Below are 15156 nucleotides of genomic sequence, written 5' to 3'. Positions count from 1 at the left end.
TAATACTAATGCTGCCTTCGCCCATCTTTTTACAAATCTTTTATCTCAAGCTTGATGCATTTAGGTAAATGGTCTAGAATTCATTTCATTGTAAGAGTTTTGTTTTTAGGCTTCGGTCGACAACTGGCCTACGAAGCACCAGTAGTAATGGAAAAGTCAAGCGGAATGGCAAATTCTACCTTCCCAAATTCCAGCATTCCAGCAACGCAACGGATGAATAGCACACAAGCCATGAATAAATCGTTGTTGACTGTCGTGGGTTACGTTACGTTGGTAGGTAGATACGAAATGAAATTACCAACTGGATTTTGGAATGCTTGATTTTGCTTTTCTTGGATCTCATACGTCGTCGCGTCGTCGCGTCGTTGTGCCGTTGTTGCTTCAGGTTATGCGACCTTTTCACCGAGCCCTCATTAAGGAGAAAAATATATTCGGCAGCTATTCGTACCTTTTCTGCGCCGTCTTTAGGGTTTCGGGCTACTTCCGCAGATGTTGTACCACACGATTTATTCACATTAAGGAGCTGCACATCTGTCGGTTTGATGGTTGAGGAAGAACGCTGCAATTTTGATGAATTTTTGCATATTGAAGCAATATTGAAATAAAGGCCGTTCACACCTTAAGGCGAAACTGGAAGCATTTTCTCATTTTTTCGGTTTTTGATTTTTTATTAAATAACGAAGCAATATTTTCAAAATCGGTTTTCGTGCACATGTAGAGTATGGATCAAGGTATCTTCTAAATTTTTTGGAGGTGGAAAATGTTTTCCATTTTTGCAGAAACCATTTTTTTGTGAAATTTTGTTCAAAAATGGTTTCTGCAAAAACGAAAAACATTTTCCACTACAAAAAAATTCAGAAGATACCTTGATCCATACTCTGCATGTGCACGAAAACCGATTTTGAAAATATTGCTTCGTAATTTAATAAAAAATCTAAAACCAAAAAATGGGGAAATGCTTCCAGTTTCGCCTTAATTAACGAAATTATTAGATCGTTGACACCTCTACACTGCTTCAAGAGTGTACCTCAAGTGTGACCTCAAGTCTTCCTTCACCATAGACCAGTATGATTCAAATGGTCGCAGCTGTGGATGTTTTGGTGGGTAACAATCCTTGGTTACATAAGCAACGTTGTTTTGATCGTACCAAGTGATTGTATCTTTAACGTAATGGCCAAAACTGACCAGAACAAGGTCACATTTTTTTTGTTCAGAAAACGTAAGAGACGCTTTTGGAGACATTCTTCCAAAAAAATCTGAACGTATATGTTGCTACAAAAATCTGAAATTTTAGCTCTACCGAACATATTGCTTGACATACTTAATATCTTTCAGGGAATTTGGTTCTCAAATTCTCGTTTCAGACGTTCAGGATCTTCTTTATGGTAAGTTTGTTGTGTTAAAATCCTGTTCTGAGATATACGAATTTTCTGAGGCATTAAGTTTCATCATCCATTACAACTCAACGGAATTTTGGGAGAACTTGTTAATACAGAATACGAATTTTCAAAGCCTTTGAGCAATATAGATTTTCTGCGTGCTAACTCAGATGGTGCCATCCTGAATACTAAAGGTGATTTGTAGAACAATGTATTTTATTTTCGTTCGTCAATGTATCGGTCTTGAGCATAGAAAGTTTCATACCATTCCGTGGTTAATTGACAAAGAAACACGATAAATACCGGATTAAGTATGGTGTGAACGGCCTTTATTACTGAATTGACTTAAACGTTGCAACAAAGACTACATATGGTCACAATTCATGAGTCCAATTTCAAATTTAAAGTAAATTTGTTTTCATGCTGGGTAAAAGGTTTAAAATTTGAAGTTGGTGTCTTCGGCAATGTTGCTCAAGCGGATGTAAATCTTGTTTATTTATTTATTTATTTTTAACTTTAAATTTTGTAAGAGGGAAAAGCCCCTTTGAGTGATTTCCAAATTTACATGTTGAAATGTAAATCTTGTGTTAAAATGATCTTTAGTTCAAAATTCTCTCTCTAGATGGTGCTGCAGTATAATTGAATTGATAATAGCTCAGCCAAACAAAAAGATACAAATTTGGTGTTTTCTCCAATGTATTTATCTGGTCAAAGTAGTTTGGTTTGGTGATGTTCTTATTGGTAACAAATCCTTCGAACAGGCGATACTGGGGAGAAAAAAACATACTATTGGAGGATAACTCACACTGAGGAAGATTATAAGTGGAAGTCGAAATACGACTATCTATCAGAGGATAAGCAAAAGAGGGCGGATTTAAAAGGTACAAAACTGATTACACTCATTCGAAGAGGATATTCTGCTTAGCAAGGTTGTTAATCGATAAATTATCGTTATCGGCGATAACGATAATCATGTTTAACGTTATCGCTCACTACGATGATGATAAATTATCGCAGGATTCATCTGCGTTCGATAATTCAACGCTAGTTAACTGAAGTTAACTTTAGAAGTTTCAATCATAGCAATCTTGGTCGAATACGTTTGACATCCTCATAGCTGTTTGGATGTTTCGAGGATTCAAACGGAAGTTTCACCAGTGGTTCCATTGGACATTTCGCGTCATCCTTTCAATAACCCATCGAGGATTCCATCAGGAATTCCTCGCTATTCCTACGCTACAATGATCCTGCCATTCCAAAATAAGTTCCACATGTATTGCTTCGGGAATTCCTCCGATGATTGCTTCGAAAATCCCGCCAGTGAGTCCGTGTATTTTGTCAAGAATTCCATCGCAAAAGTCACAAAGCCGCGATAGTCAGGAATTCCTGGGAATTCCGCACTATTCCTATGAGAATCCTGCCTGGGGTTCCATCGACAATCTGCTGACAATCCAAAATAAATTCCTACGATAATTGCTTCGAACCCGCTAGGGATTCCGAGTATTTTTTTCAGGAATTATATCGTGAAAGTCGCAACAGATCATTCAGTAGTTCCTCGCATTTCATCTGAGTTCTGCCAGGAACCCCAATAATTCCTCTTTTTTATGTCTTTATTATCGAGACTTTCAGCCAAAGGCTGGTTTGTCTCCATAACAATTCCTCTAGCGGTTTTATTGGAAATTTTCAGTGCTTTCAACCAAAATTCCTCCAAGCATTGTTGTGTAAATTACATTCCTAAATAAGAAGTATTTTTCCCGGGCGATTACACTTTGACACGTAGCAGATTGCGTATAAATTTCCTTCAGGTTATGATAAGGAAAAAAAACGACCTAACAAGTTCATGCTATAGTCATATACACGAACGGACACATCATGAGATGCACATCTATTGACCAAAGTACAAAGTCTCCACTCCAACGATTTGTGTTCTCCTGGCATTCAACAGTTAACTCGATAATTTTCGATAAATTATCGAAGACGCGATAACGATAACGTTAATGTAACGCACTATTTATCGTTAACGTCGAATTATCGAAAAACTGTCAACGAGGTCATAGTTGGCGTTAACTTATCGGCGATAATTTATCGATTAACAACCTTGCTGCTTAGAGGGTTGGAGAAGTCGGTACAAGATACTGTTGGTAATATCTCGGCACAGCAGATAATTAAACGTTCCATAATAAATAAAAAAAATCCCATACATAATTCCAGCAGTCCCAAAGAAGAAATAGAGGTGAAATCAGTAATAAATGAAAAAAGGTCCATAAACAAATAAAGAAATGCATAAAACAATTAAAACTTTCCATAAATAATTGATTTTTGAGCTATAAAAAACATCGAAAATGCAATAAAAATAGCAATTGTTTAATTATTGTAGTTGTTTTTATAGCTCAAAAATCAAGTGTTTATGGAAAATTTTAATTTATTTCACATTTTTTTATTTGTTTATAGAACTTTTGTTATCTAATACTGATTGCACCCCTGTTTCTCTACTGGGGCTTTTGGAATCATCTATAAAGAGTAAACACTTTTTTCATGGAGTCGTCCAGGATTCCTATCAGGTTGTAATCCCTCCAGAGAATACTGTAAGGATTCGTCCCATAATAAACCCTGGAATATCTATCGGTATTCCATTCAGGGGTCATTCAAGTATGACGTCCATCGTTTCAGGGGGAAGGGGGGGGGCTGATAGAGTGTAACAGTCCATGTATTAGATATATCAAAAAGCATGATCCAAGGGGGAGGGAAGTCAAATTTTCCCCAAAAAAAAAAAAGATAACGGATTTCATACCTATTTAGATCACTCCCAGGATGGTACACCGATAAAAATAATGAGATTTACACGTCATGTAAACTTCATTTTAGTCATGTAAACTTAGTGTTATGATGGTTTACATGATATATCATGTAAATTTGTGTTATATGTCATGTAAACTCTCAGAGTCATGCTGAATTACATGACATATAATGGAAGTTTACATGATATTTCATGAAATTCACATGATATTCCACGCTCCAATTATGAGCACCATATGTCACAGAATGTTAGGGGAACTGGAGGTAAGACGCCCACGTTAAGGAAGAGTCCAATTTTGACCACGAAACACTTCATAATACACACTTTTTTGACACTTACATGAAGCACCAACATGTTTCCATCCAAATGGAAGAAACCATACACCAGTTTTATGTTTTACTACTAAAAAATTCAAATTTGAAAAAAAGTTTGATTTTCAGATTTTTAGTTTTAATGCGGGGTAAAACGCGCCACTAGCCACAGCTAACGCCAAGATGCCAAATTGTGTACATATACTTGCGCGCCTGGTTTATTGTCAACTGTTATTGTTCGTAAATGGTATACAGTTATTACATAATTATGGATCACCTGCAATTATGGGTCAATTCCATTTAAACGGCATAGTGAGCTGTTTTATCAATAATTACTACAAAATTACACACAGCTGCGTGATTGGTGAACTTATTTATAGTAAAAATGTGCTATTGCTTTGTTCCAACATGTGTTCTACATAATTTATGCAAAAATTCGGATCTAAATGGCTATTTTAATGCAATTAACTAGGGGTGGGCATTTTACCCCACATATGCCTCAGAAGCTTTGGACCCTTGTAAAAAAGTTATAAGGGTCAATTTCGATAGTTTTTCCGCTTGGTACATAAATAATGGGAGTGTGTAAAACATGTTGTGAGGATAGCGAGAAAAAAATTCTTTTAAGTGATATAAAAAAGGGCCAAAATTTATCAGGCTAAAATTACATCAGAAGTAACAAAAACCTTTTTTTGGAGTTTTTGTACAATTTTTTTAGTAAAAATATGTAAGCTCAAATGTAAAGAAGCATTTCTATTCTTATTTTAACAATTGCAGTTTAAACAAGTACAGAAAATAACGTGGTTTGCCTAAAACAAGGGTGGCGCAACTTGCCCCCTATGGGCGTTATGGCCGCAGTTCCCCTACACTCTTTTTTCGATCTGTGTTGGGTAAGAAAACAAAAAAAAGAAAGGCAAACGTCAAATCACAATCCATTATGGCCAACAGTGCCTCGCGTGGCCCAATGGTGCCAATAGGTGGCATCATGTTCATAAAAAAGACATTCTGCGAATGTTTTAATAAATTTCCTCTACACGCAGAGACGAAACTACCCAAAAGTGAGTTTTTTCCTAATTTTAAGTTCTTTTCACCTAAACAAAAGTTTCGACTAGGTTGTATTCACTCAAATTTAAGTACTGTGCTAGAAACTCAGTGTTGGGTTGACGCACTCGAACTGAAAAAGTTGTTTCTCTCTTCACTCTCTGACAACAATGGAAAGAGCATCTTTCGTTTGTGCTTTAAATATTCTTCTAAGGATTCCTCCAGGAATTTCTCCCGTGATTCTTTCCGGGATCGGGATTCGATTCAACCCTTGATGAATTTCGTTAAAAATGTCTACTGGGTTTTAATCAGGCATTCCTCGCGGTATTTCTCAATTGATTTCTTCCGGGATTTTTCTTCTTGGGATTCCTTTCGGGATTCATTCATTATTCCCGGATTTTCTTCAGGAATTTCTCCTGTGATTCCTTTAGAGGTTCCTCCAGGATTTTGTGACGAATTTCTCCAGGATTTTTTTCTGGAATTCCATTGAAAATTTATGCCAAGTTTCTTTCATTGATTCTTCCCGGGATTCTTTCACAGATTCTTCCATGGAGTTCCTATATTGATTTTTCCGGGATTCTTCCCAGGGTTCTATCACGAATTATTCCCAAACTCCGTCAGGGATTCCTACAGGATTTTTGTTGGGTTTCTCCCGCGATTGCTTCTGGAATACTTTCAGGAATTCCTTTGGGAAATTTCTGATTGATTACCCTAGAAATTGCTCTACTAAATTTATTCAGGGATTATTTCAATGATTCTCTCGTGAGTCCTTTGGATGTTTTTCCCTGAGTTCCTTCGTCCATTTTCCCCAGGACTCCTTCATTGGTTTCTCAGACAATTCCTTCATTGATTCATGCCTTTATCTCTTTTATCTTTTTTTCTTTTTGATTTCTTTCATTAATACCTCCCGGAATTTCGTCATCTATTTTTTGTAGGGTTTCTTTTAGTGACTCCTCTCAAGATTCATTTAGGAATTCTTTTAAGGATTCTTCGGGAGATTTTTTTAAAAGATTTCTCCCGAGATTTCTTTGTTGTTTGCTTCCGGAAAGCTTTCAGATATTCCTCCCGAGAATCATTTAGAAATTCCTCCTGAATATTTTCAGGGCTTCCTTTTATAGGGGATTCTTTCAATATTTCCCTGATAATTCATTTGGGTATTCCTTTTATCAAATTCATTCGGATATTTTTTTTTTTTCAGAAAATTCTTCAGGGATATTTCCCGACATTCTTTTAAGGATTCCTCCCAGTATTCCTTCATTGATTCGTTCCGAAGAATCAGGGTACCTCCAGAATTCTTCCTGTTTTTTTGCTGGGATTCCTTCATTGTTTTTTTTTTTCTAGATTCTCCCAGATTCCAGCCATCAGGTAGCCTTTTAGGGACTCCACCCAGGATTCCTATAGAGATTCCTATTCTGAGATTCCTACAGAATTCTCTCCCGAATGTAGTAATGAACCATAGGGATGGGAGCTCTCACTTGCAAAGAGTAACACTAACTTGCTATTCTCTCAGCTCAGCATGCTGTCAGTCAGTCTATAGGGATCGTCCATAAATGACGTAGCTTTTGGGGGGGGGGGGGGGGGGGGAGGTGGTGTTTGGGATTTTGTGACGAAGTGTGACGATAGGGAGGTAGGGGTTTATGATATGCTACGTAGCTTTCTACTAAGCTCATTGGAAAAAAGCATTTCTTAATTAATAAAATTTTTACTTGCATTAAGTATCATTATCTAGTAAACAAAAAATATTGTGTGATCTATTTTTATCCATAACTTTAATGTAAATAACAAATAATGGACATAAATGCCGGCTTCCATTAGACATGCAGCTTTCGGAGGCAACAACTGTATCTGAAAAAATGGTTTTGAAATCATGTGTAAAGAATAGTGAATAATGAAAGAATAATGTGTATGAAAATCAATTTCGCTCAAATGCTTCTCACGACCAATAGTTTGCTGCTTGCTATAGGGCACTGCACCCCGCTAAGGCTGCAAAGGAAATTTTTTTGGCATTGGATAAGGTTTCGGCATTATAGCATTATTCTTGGATCCTTATATAGTTTCTACAGGACTTCCTCGAAGAATTCCTCCAACAATTTCTTAAGGAGCTCTTCTAGCAGCTTTGTTAGGAATTTCTCATGTTGCTCTTTATAGGTTTCCCCAACAGGAGAAGGATTACAATTTCACAGGAATTCCTACTGGGAATCCCAAAAAAAGCTTCTGAAAACATCCCAAAAGGATTTGGAGGAATCTCAAAAGGAATCCCTCAAGGGGTTTCCAGAAGAACTCCAGAAGAAACTCCTGGAGGAACCTTTAAAGGAAATCATAGAGAAATTCCAAAAGAAATCCCTTGAGGAGTTCCTGGAGCAATTCTAGATGAAACTTTTGGAGAAATCTTGAATCAATTCCTGGAAAATCTCAGAAGGAGCTATTTGTAGAGTCTCAGAAGAAACTGCTGGTTCAATTTCTGAAGAAAACACGGAAGAAATTATTGAAGGAATCCCGAAAATAACTTTTGGGGAATCCCGGAAGATATCAAGATAGAACTCCTGGTAAAATCTAAGAAAGAAAATCCTGGAGGCATTCCAGAAGGAGTGAATGGAGGGATGCCGGAAAAAGTTCCTGGAGGAGTCCTGGGAAAAAAGCGAGAAATCTCAGAAGGAACTTTTGGTGGAATCGAAGAAGGAACTTTGGAAGGAGTTCTTGGAGGGATCTACAAAAAAGGAGGAAATCTCAAATGGAATCCCAAAGGAAATTCTTGGAGAAATCCCAGAAGGAAGTGCTGGAAGAATTAAAAAGGAGAAATTCTCAATAATGGGAATCCAAAAAGTAACTCCTTAAGGAATTCCAGAATGAACTGCTGAAAGAATTTCAGAAGAAACTCCTGCAGGGTCCTTCAAATGTAGTGGTGAATTTTATTCAAATGAAACCAAATTGATATTCTTAATTAGTGAGCAAACTAACATCTTCGGAAGAGCTCCTAGACTAATTTGGTATTGAACTTGTGTTGGAAGCATCAACTTCCTGATCTTCGGCATTAAGCAGGACAATGGGTGGTTTATTGAGTCATTAGCTTTGTTGATATTCTCCTCTGGTTAATCCTATGGTATTGATGTTGGCAATCTGAACCTGACAGTCGGTAATGTATTTTTTTCTTTCTATATTAACGAGATTTTTAGCCCTCGGCTAGTTCATCTCGGGACCCATGCTTTACTTCCCTTCCGAAGAAAGAACTCACATTTTGCGACTTCGTCTGGAGTGGGATTCGATCTCAGGTCCTCGACGTGATAGTCACGTTCTTTAACCATCACCCCAGATGCGCTCCACAGTCGGCAATGTTTTCTAGCTATTGTTGTTTTTTTTTTTCATAGTATTTGTTAAACATACAAATTTAAATTGAAATTAAAACTAAGTTTCGAGTTTTTTCGTTAAGGTACCCCGGGGCAAGTGGGACCTAAAAAATGCTAATTTGGTTTTGTCATGCCAAAAACTTCAAAACACAATTTTTTTAATAATTCCAATGAACCCAAAAGACGTTGTTGGTATATTTGTACTTATTAACGTGCATTAAAACTGTTTCAAAATTTTTACATTCCATATATTATGCATATAATGAAAAGTGTAGCAGATCTTCATTTACTACGTTTCACGGGGCAAGTGGGACCTATTCAGAGTTTTTGTTCAAAGGGCTTAATATAAGTTGCAACAAATAAGGTAACATAATTCAAAAACCTCTTATATGAATGACTATGTTTAGAGATTAAAATAAGAAGAGGTTTATGGTATCGTGCATAAATTACGTAACATATAAAAAATCGCCGGAAAAAAAACTTGAATCAACACTAGCAGCTCATGCAAAATAAATTGATTTTTTTTTTATACAAAAAGCGCCGTAAAGTGAAGAGACAAAAGATTTCGAAACTTGGTCTTCATATTATATAGTTGATGAATCTCGCCAAAAGTAAATCTGGGGTTTCGAAATTTTCAGTAATATCTTCTCCCTTACATAATCTTACGATCATTAAATAATGTTTTTATTAAATCATGAATTTTGAAAAGGTCAATTCCCTATTTTATTTTTTTATGGACGGTTCCTGAATGCTCTAAAGAATTCATTATGCAGCGTTAAGTGAAACAATAATGGAAGACATTTAGAGAAAAACATAAAAAATACATGCTTTTGTTTTTTTTTTGTCTTACCCAAGGTTTTACCATTTTTAACAAGAATTTTATCATCTAAATAGAGGTAATAAAGTTTAATTTAATAGTAGATTACTTAACGCGTCAATTTTTATTGCCTTTCGTGTTAATTTCATCTTTTGCTAGACAAGGCGAGATGAACCCATAAAATTGTGTTTGTTTATTCTCATAGGTCCCACTTACCCCAGATAGCGAAATGCACTGGGGCAAGTGAGAGCAGTAAACTAAAGGTAATAAATAAAAATAAAATACAGCTTTTTCGCTTGAAATCATTTGCAAGAACTCCAAATACTATCCTGAAACCGAAAAAGTATTTGTAGAATGACAAATCTATTTTTAAACGACGAATGTAGTAGAGCACATCAATTTCACCTAGTGAATTGAAAATTACATATGAACAACAATAACGTATATGGTCTCTTTATGGTTGAAACAATAACATTTTTTGTATTCAAAGTATCCGTAGGTGTGATACCTATGTTTTCCATGAAGAATGTTAGTCTTTAAAATAAATATTAAAAAAAAATACTAGCTATAAGTCTCACTTGCCCCGGGGTACCTTACTTGCTTTTTTAAATGAAATTTTTTTTGAGGGGGGGGGGGGGGGGTTTAACAAGCTACGTCATTTATAGGGAAGGTTTCCAAATTTGTGACGAAATACTACGAGGGGGGAGGGGGTATTAAAAATTGCTTAAAAAAGCTACGTCATTTATGGACGCCCCCATAGATGACTTTTGCCTTGTAGGTATATCCAAATTTGTTTCGAATAAACTAATGGTCGTACACGCATAAGTCAAGAAGAACTCTTTAAGGATTCCTTGGAGAAATCCGTCCAGATGTTACCAGAAGAATTAATGGAGGAATCCTGGCAGGTTTTCATGAAGGCATTACAAGAGAAATTTTTGTTGAAATCCTTGAAGAAATCCCTAGATGAAACACAGGAAGAATTCCTGGACAACTTCCTGGAAGAATGTATAGAGAAGAAATGTCCAATAGCATTCAACATTCACAATACGCGTGACGTGAGACGAGACATAACACTTATTGTTCTTACAATCGTCAAGATATTAAAATTTACCTTTCGTCGACCGGTTTTGGACAAGAGAATGTCCGACCCAAATGGATTCATCACCTATATGGATTACAAGGTTACAAAAAAGTTTAACCTTTCAGGACGCGCGCCATCGACCAGCTGAAACTGCACCGCGCTCGCGCTGTATACTACGAGTGAGGTTTTTTGGTAGTGTTGTACTTTTTACAACGGCGCGCGTCCTGAAGGGTTAAGAAGGGCAAGTGGCTAGCAGATGCAAAGGAGAGGGGGAGGGGTCAAGGCCTTCAGATGTAAAGGAGGAAGGATCAGAGGGATTTCAAGAGTGTTTCCTGGGGGCGGGGCGATCAGTGGCATTTCCAGGCGATTCAGGGGGTTTCAGAGGGCTTTTGAGGGACTTCATAGGCTCGCAGGTGAACGTTTAAGAGGAGTTTTTGAAGGCTTCGGAGGTTCTCAGGCTAGTTGCACAGAGCTTTCAGAGACGTTCCAATGCGTTACAAAGCGTTTCGGTGCGATTCATGAGGTTTCAGAAGCTCTTAGGCGATTTTCAATTTCTTTCATGAGGGTTCTAGAGGCGTTTGAGGAGGTCGGACAGGTTTTAGGGGGCTTCAGAGGCTCAGAGGTGAGTTTCACGGAGGTTTCATGGGGGATTTCAGAGACGATTCAAGGAGTTTCAATGCTTTTCAGTATGTTTCAGAAGGTTATAGGGGTGAAATTTTCGGAGATTTCATAGGAGTTTTAGAGGCGTTTCAAAGCGTTTCAATGTGTTTCATGACATTTCATGAGATTTTCTCAAGGGGCCTGCAACTCTAAACTTTTATTAGTAGCCCTAAATACTAGGAAATACTAGGAAATATTATCCAAAAATCAAGGCAAGGAATTTCCCATGCATCAAGATAGGCCGAGAAATTCCTTCTGATCTGCAAACAGCCCTTTACTGAGTTGTTGACATTTGGTTGCGGGACGCAGAGCTACTAGGATGTCCATAACAACCACGATAGCATCCGCTACTTTGATCCTAAACTTTCAGTGGTACTAGAAATAACACGCAATATGTTTCACATAGATTTCATGGGCAGTTTAAAAGTCGTTCAAGTCGTTTCAAGGTTTTTCAGGAGGTTTCAGACAGGTTTTAGGTGGCTTCAGAGGCTCTCCGGTGAATTTCACGAAAGTGTCATGGGGGTTTCAGAGGTATTTCAAAGAATTTTAAGGCGTATCAATGTGTTTCAGGGCGTTTCAAGAGGTTTTAGGGAGATTTTAGGGGGCTTCAGAGGCTCTCAGGTGAATTTCACGGAGGTTTTATGAGGGTCTCAAAGCGTTCCAAATCACTTCAAGGCGTTTCAGTGCGCTTCTGGTCATTTCGGTAGGTTTTAGGGGGGCTTACGAAGCTTCAGAGGCTCTAAGGTGAATTTCACTGAGGTATCATGGTGGTTTTAGAAGTTCTCGGGTGAACTTTATAGTTTAAAGGTGAAATCATAGTTATCTGAGGCTGTGTGAGTATGAACCTTAGTCATAAAGCTATGAGGGACAGCGAATTACGTCGGTAGTTCCAATGACCTTAACTCAAGGGAGTTCTCGGAGTTCCTCAAACAGGCAATGAACTAGCCACTTGACAGCGCATAGTTACATGAGGCTATGCATTGCAAGCATAGATTCAAATCTCAATACTTCAATAGATTACGATTGTAGATCAGATGGCCTAAACTCCAAAGAGTTCTAGGATACTCCTACCCAAACAATCATATAACCCACAAGTTGATAGAACATACATGCCTGAGGCTGTGTGAGTATGAACCTCATTCATAATGCTCTTAGATACAACTAGTAGCTCTCGTATATTCGATGACCCTGAATCAAAGTAGTTCTTGGAGACCCTTATATGTATAATCATAGAACCTACCACTTGATAGACCGTAGTTACCTGCGGCTGTGTGAATATGAACCTTTGTCATAAGGCTCTCACAGAGCCGGAGGCTGTGTGAGTATGAACCTGGTTCATAATTTTTGTAGATACAACTAGTAGCTGTCGTAGATTCGATGACTTTAACGCCGCTTTTGAACATCTCACAAGTCGAAACGCTAAATGAAGTACATTGAGTAGTCAGGTAGATTCGAGGAGGTTTTCAACACCATCATTTAGCCACAATAAAGTCGTTTTGGTTTTAAGACGGTTCCCAGAACCTTTTCAAAGCAAATAAGTCAACACAACCCTTGCAGTTGATTCATTGTGCATTTTCACTGGCTACCCTCAATCACGAAAAAGTAACCATTGATATGTGTAGTCAGTAGAAGCGCAAAAAAGAAGCTATAAAAAATCTATTTCCCCTGAACTAACGAAAGTTTTCATCTATAATTCCAGGAAATCACATCAGTAGTAATGCCTCCTGATCCAACTGTGCATAAGAAACACGAATGCATCATCATGCCCCACTGTACCTACAACATAACGGTGCAGCATCTGGATTTCAAATGGTACTCGAATGAAATTTTCCATGTTCCAGGTAAGCCACCACACATCAACCAGCCAACGCATCGCAACCGTAATGTCTGTTGGATTTTTGGACAATCTTGTCTGAAAGCTCTACACATCATGTGGACTGTTTATTCGAACAAAGTCATTTTTTTCCACAAACAAATCCTCTTCTAAAAACACATGCCAGGATCTGAAGCCATATGAGCATTCTTGCAAACAAGGAAAATCTTGCCCGGTGGACGGACTGCTTGGAAGCAGCATCAAGCTGAAGATTATTTGCGTCCAATATGACGATGAACTCCTATAGCTCTCACCGTTCAAGCTGGTCTGGCCTGAGTGTTCTTCCTGATATTTAGGTCTTCACTGATTGGTTCGGTCAGGTCAGAAACCAATGTAAATAAATTACCTAGTGCAGTTGATTTTATCTATGCTCGTTCTCCCAGCATAGACTGCTGCACTCGGGTTTGTGGGGTGCCATTGCAACGCAGGCCTGTTCATTTGAGCAATCATTGCAATTCCCTGCCGAGTGGCATGTCGTTTATCGTGGTTGGGAGGAAGATAAAATTTTCAGATACGGTCAACACTGATGATGTACAGATTGTATCCAGGAGCAAATCGTTTGACCCGGTAGGAATAATTTCAATATTTGATGTAATTTGCGTTTAGAACTGCGGTTTGCTCTGAATGCAGAATCTTCTGTGTACAGATCAGGCTAAAGCCTTCGCAGGATTCAATGAACTTTACTGCTTATAATCGCTTGTCAGTCCTATCTTTGCTGGGTTTCATGTTCATATGGGACAGTTATGCGATTACAGATGGGTTAGTACTTAAAAGGTTGAACAAGCAATGCTCCGCACACGCTAAAGCCACTCAACTTATCGGTTGTTCGGGACCGTATGAAGTTGATCATCTATATTATTTATAATGGTATATAAATACTAGTATTGGCTACGAATAAAAAAATTAAATCAAATTTCTGCATAAAAGAACAGTAAAAGTACCGTTTTTAATAACATTACCTGGGGGTGCATATGTAACAAATAAATTGGAACCTTACAAATGCTCATTTTATTTTTCTTATCGGGTTCCACGTTTGGGAACTATATACGAAAAATAAAATGGAACATTATAAATGCACTAACCACAAACATGCAACACATAACATTAATTGTGCCCAGTTATCTAAATAGATAACGTAGTCCAATCCCAGGATGACGAGATTTCATTTTTGTTCTTGGTCCATCAGTCAATCCTGTAATTGTATTTCTTTTGTCGGATTGCCTTCTGTTTGCAGCGTTACTTGCTTACATAGCTTGTATTTGGTCTAGAAATTTCTAATCCTAAGGAGGGCAAAGAAAAAGAAGAAAATTGTGTGCATTTTAGTCAGCGATTTAATAACAAAATTTAGTTCGCGAGAACAGGTATTGCTCCTGGGCATTTGAAAGGGGGCCAAGGGGGTTTTCAGAAAACCCCCAAAGAACATAAAAAGGGTTTCCTAGGGGTTCCTAGCGGTTTTAGGGGATTTCAGAAGCCTTTTAAGGGTGTTTCGTCAGATTTCGTTGAATGTTGAATGTTTTAATGGAATTACGGGGATTTCACGGGCGTTTCACTAGTATTAAGGGGATGTCTGGGACGTTCCAATGGGTTTTAAGGGTAATTCAGGGGTAAGGGGATCTTAGGAGCCTTTAAAGGGCATTACAAGGGTGTTTCGAGGGAGTGTTATAAGGTATTTCAGAGAGTTTCAGGGGGTTTAGGAACAATGTACTTAACCCTTTAGAGCCGGAGGGGTCATATAGAAACGGCTGCACCCATTCAATGGAACATAATACTCTTTTGGAAAAGTTGTTGCAAATTGAGTCCTCTTTAAAAAAAAGGAAATATTTGTATTTGATACTTCCGACAACCAAGAATATTTG

The 15156-nt window shown here is 37.8% G+C and overlaps 1 protein-coding gene across 1 annotated transcript in view; it reads left to right on the top strand.

Annotated features, from left to right (window-relative positions):
• LOC109409635 (platelet-derived growth factor receptor beta) overlaps window positions 1-15156 on the top strand; it is a gene marked incomplete in the record, with an annotated part of 434203 nt that overhangs the window by 281026 nt on the left and 138021 nt on the right. The window contains 1 exon segment of the mRNA XM_062850911.1: window positions 13127-13268. Within this exon segment, the coding sequence (XP_062706895.1) occupies window positions 13127-13268 (142 nt within the window).

Source organism: Aedes albopictus, chromosome 2, assembly GCF_035046485.1.
Source record: "Aedes albopictus strain Foshan chromosome 2, AalbF5, whole genome shotgun sequence".
NCBI classification, from domain to species: Eukaryota; Metazoa; Arthropoda; class Insecta; order Diptera; family Culicidae; genus Aedes; species Aedes albopictus.
The sequence above is the reverse complement of the archived record's forward strand: the minus strand, read 5'-3'. Positions and strand labels throughout refer to the sequence as shown.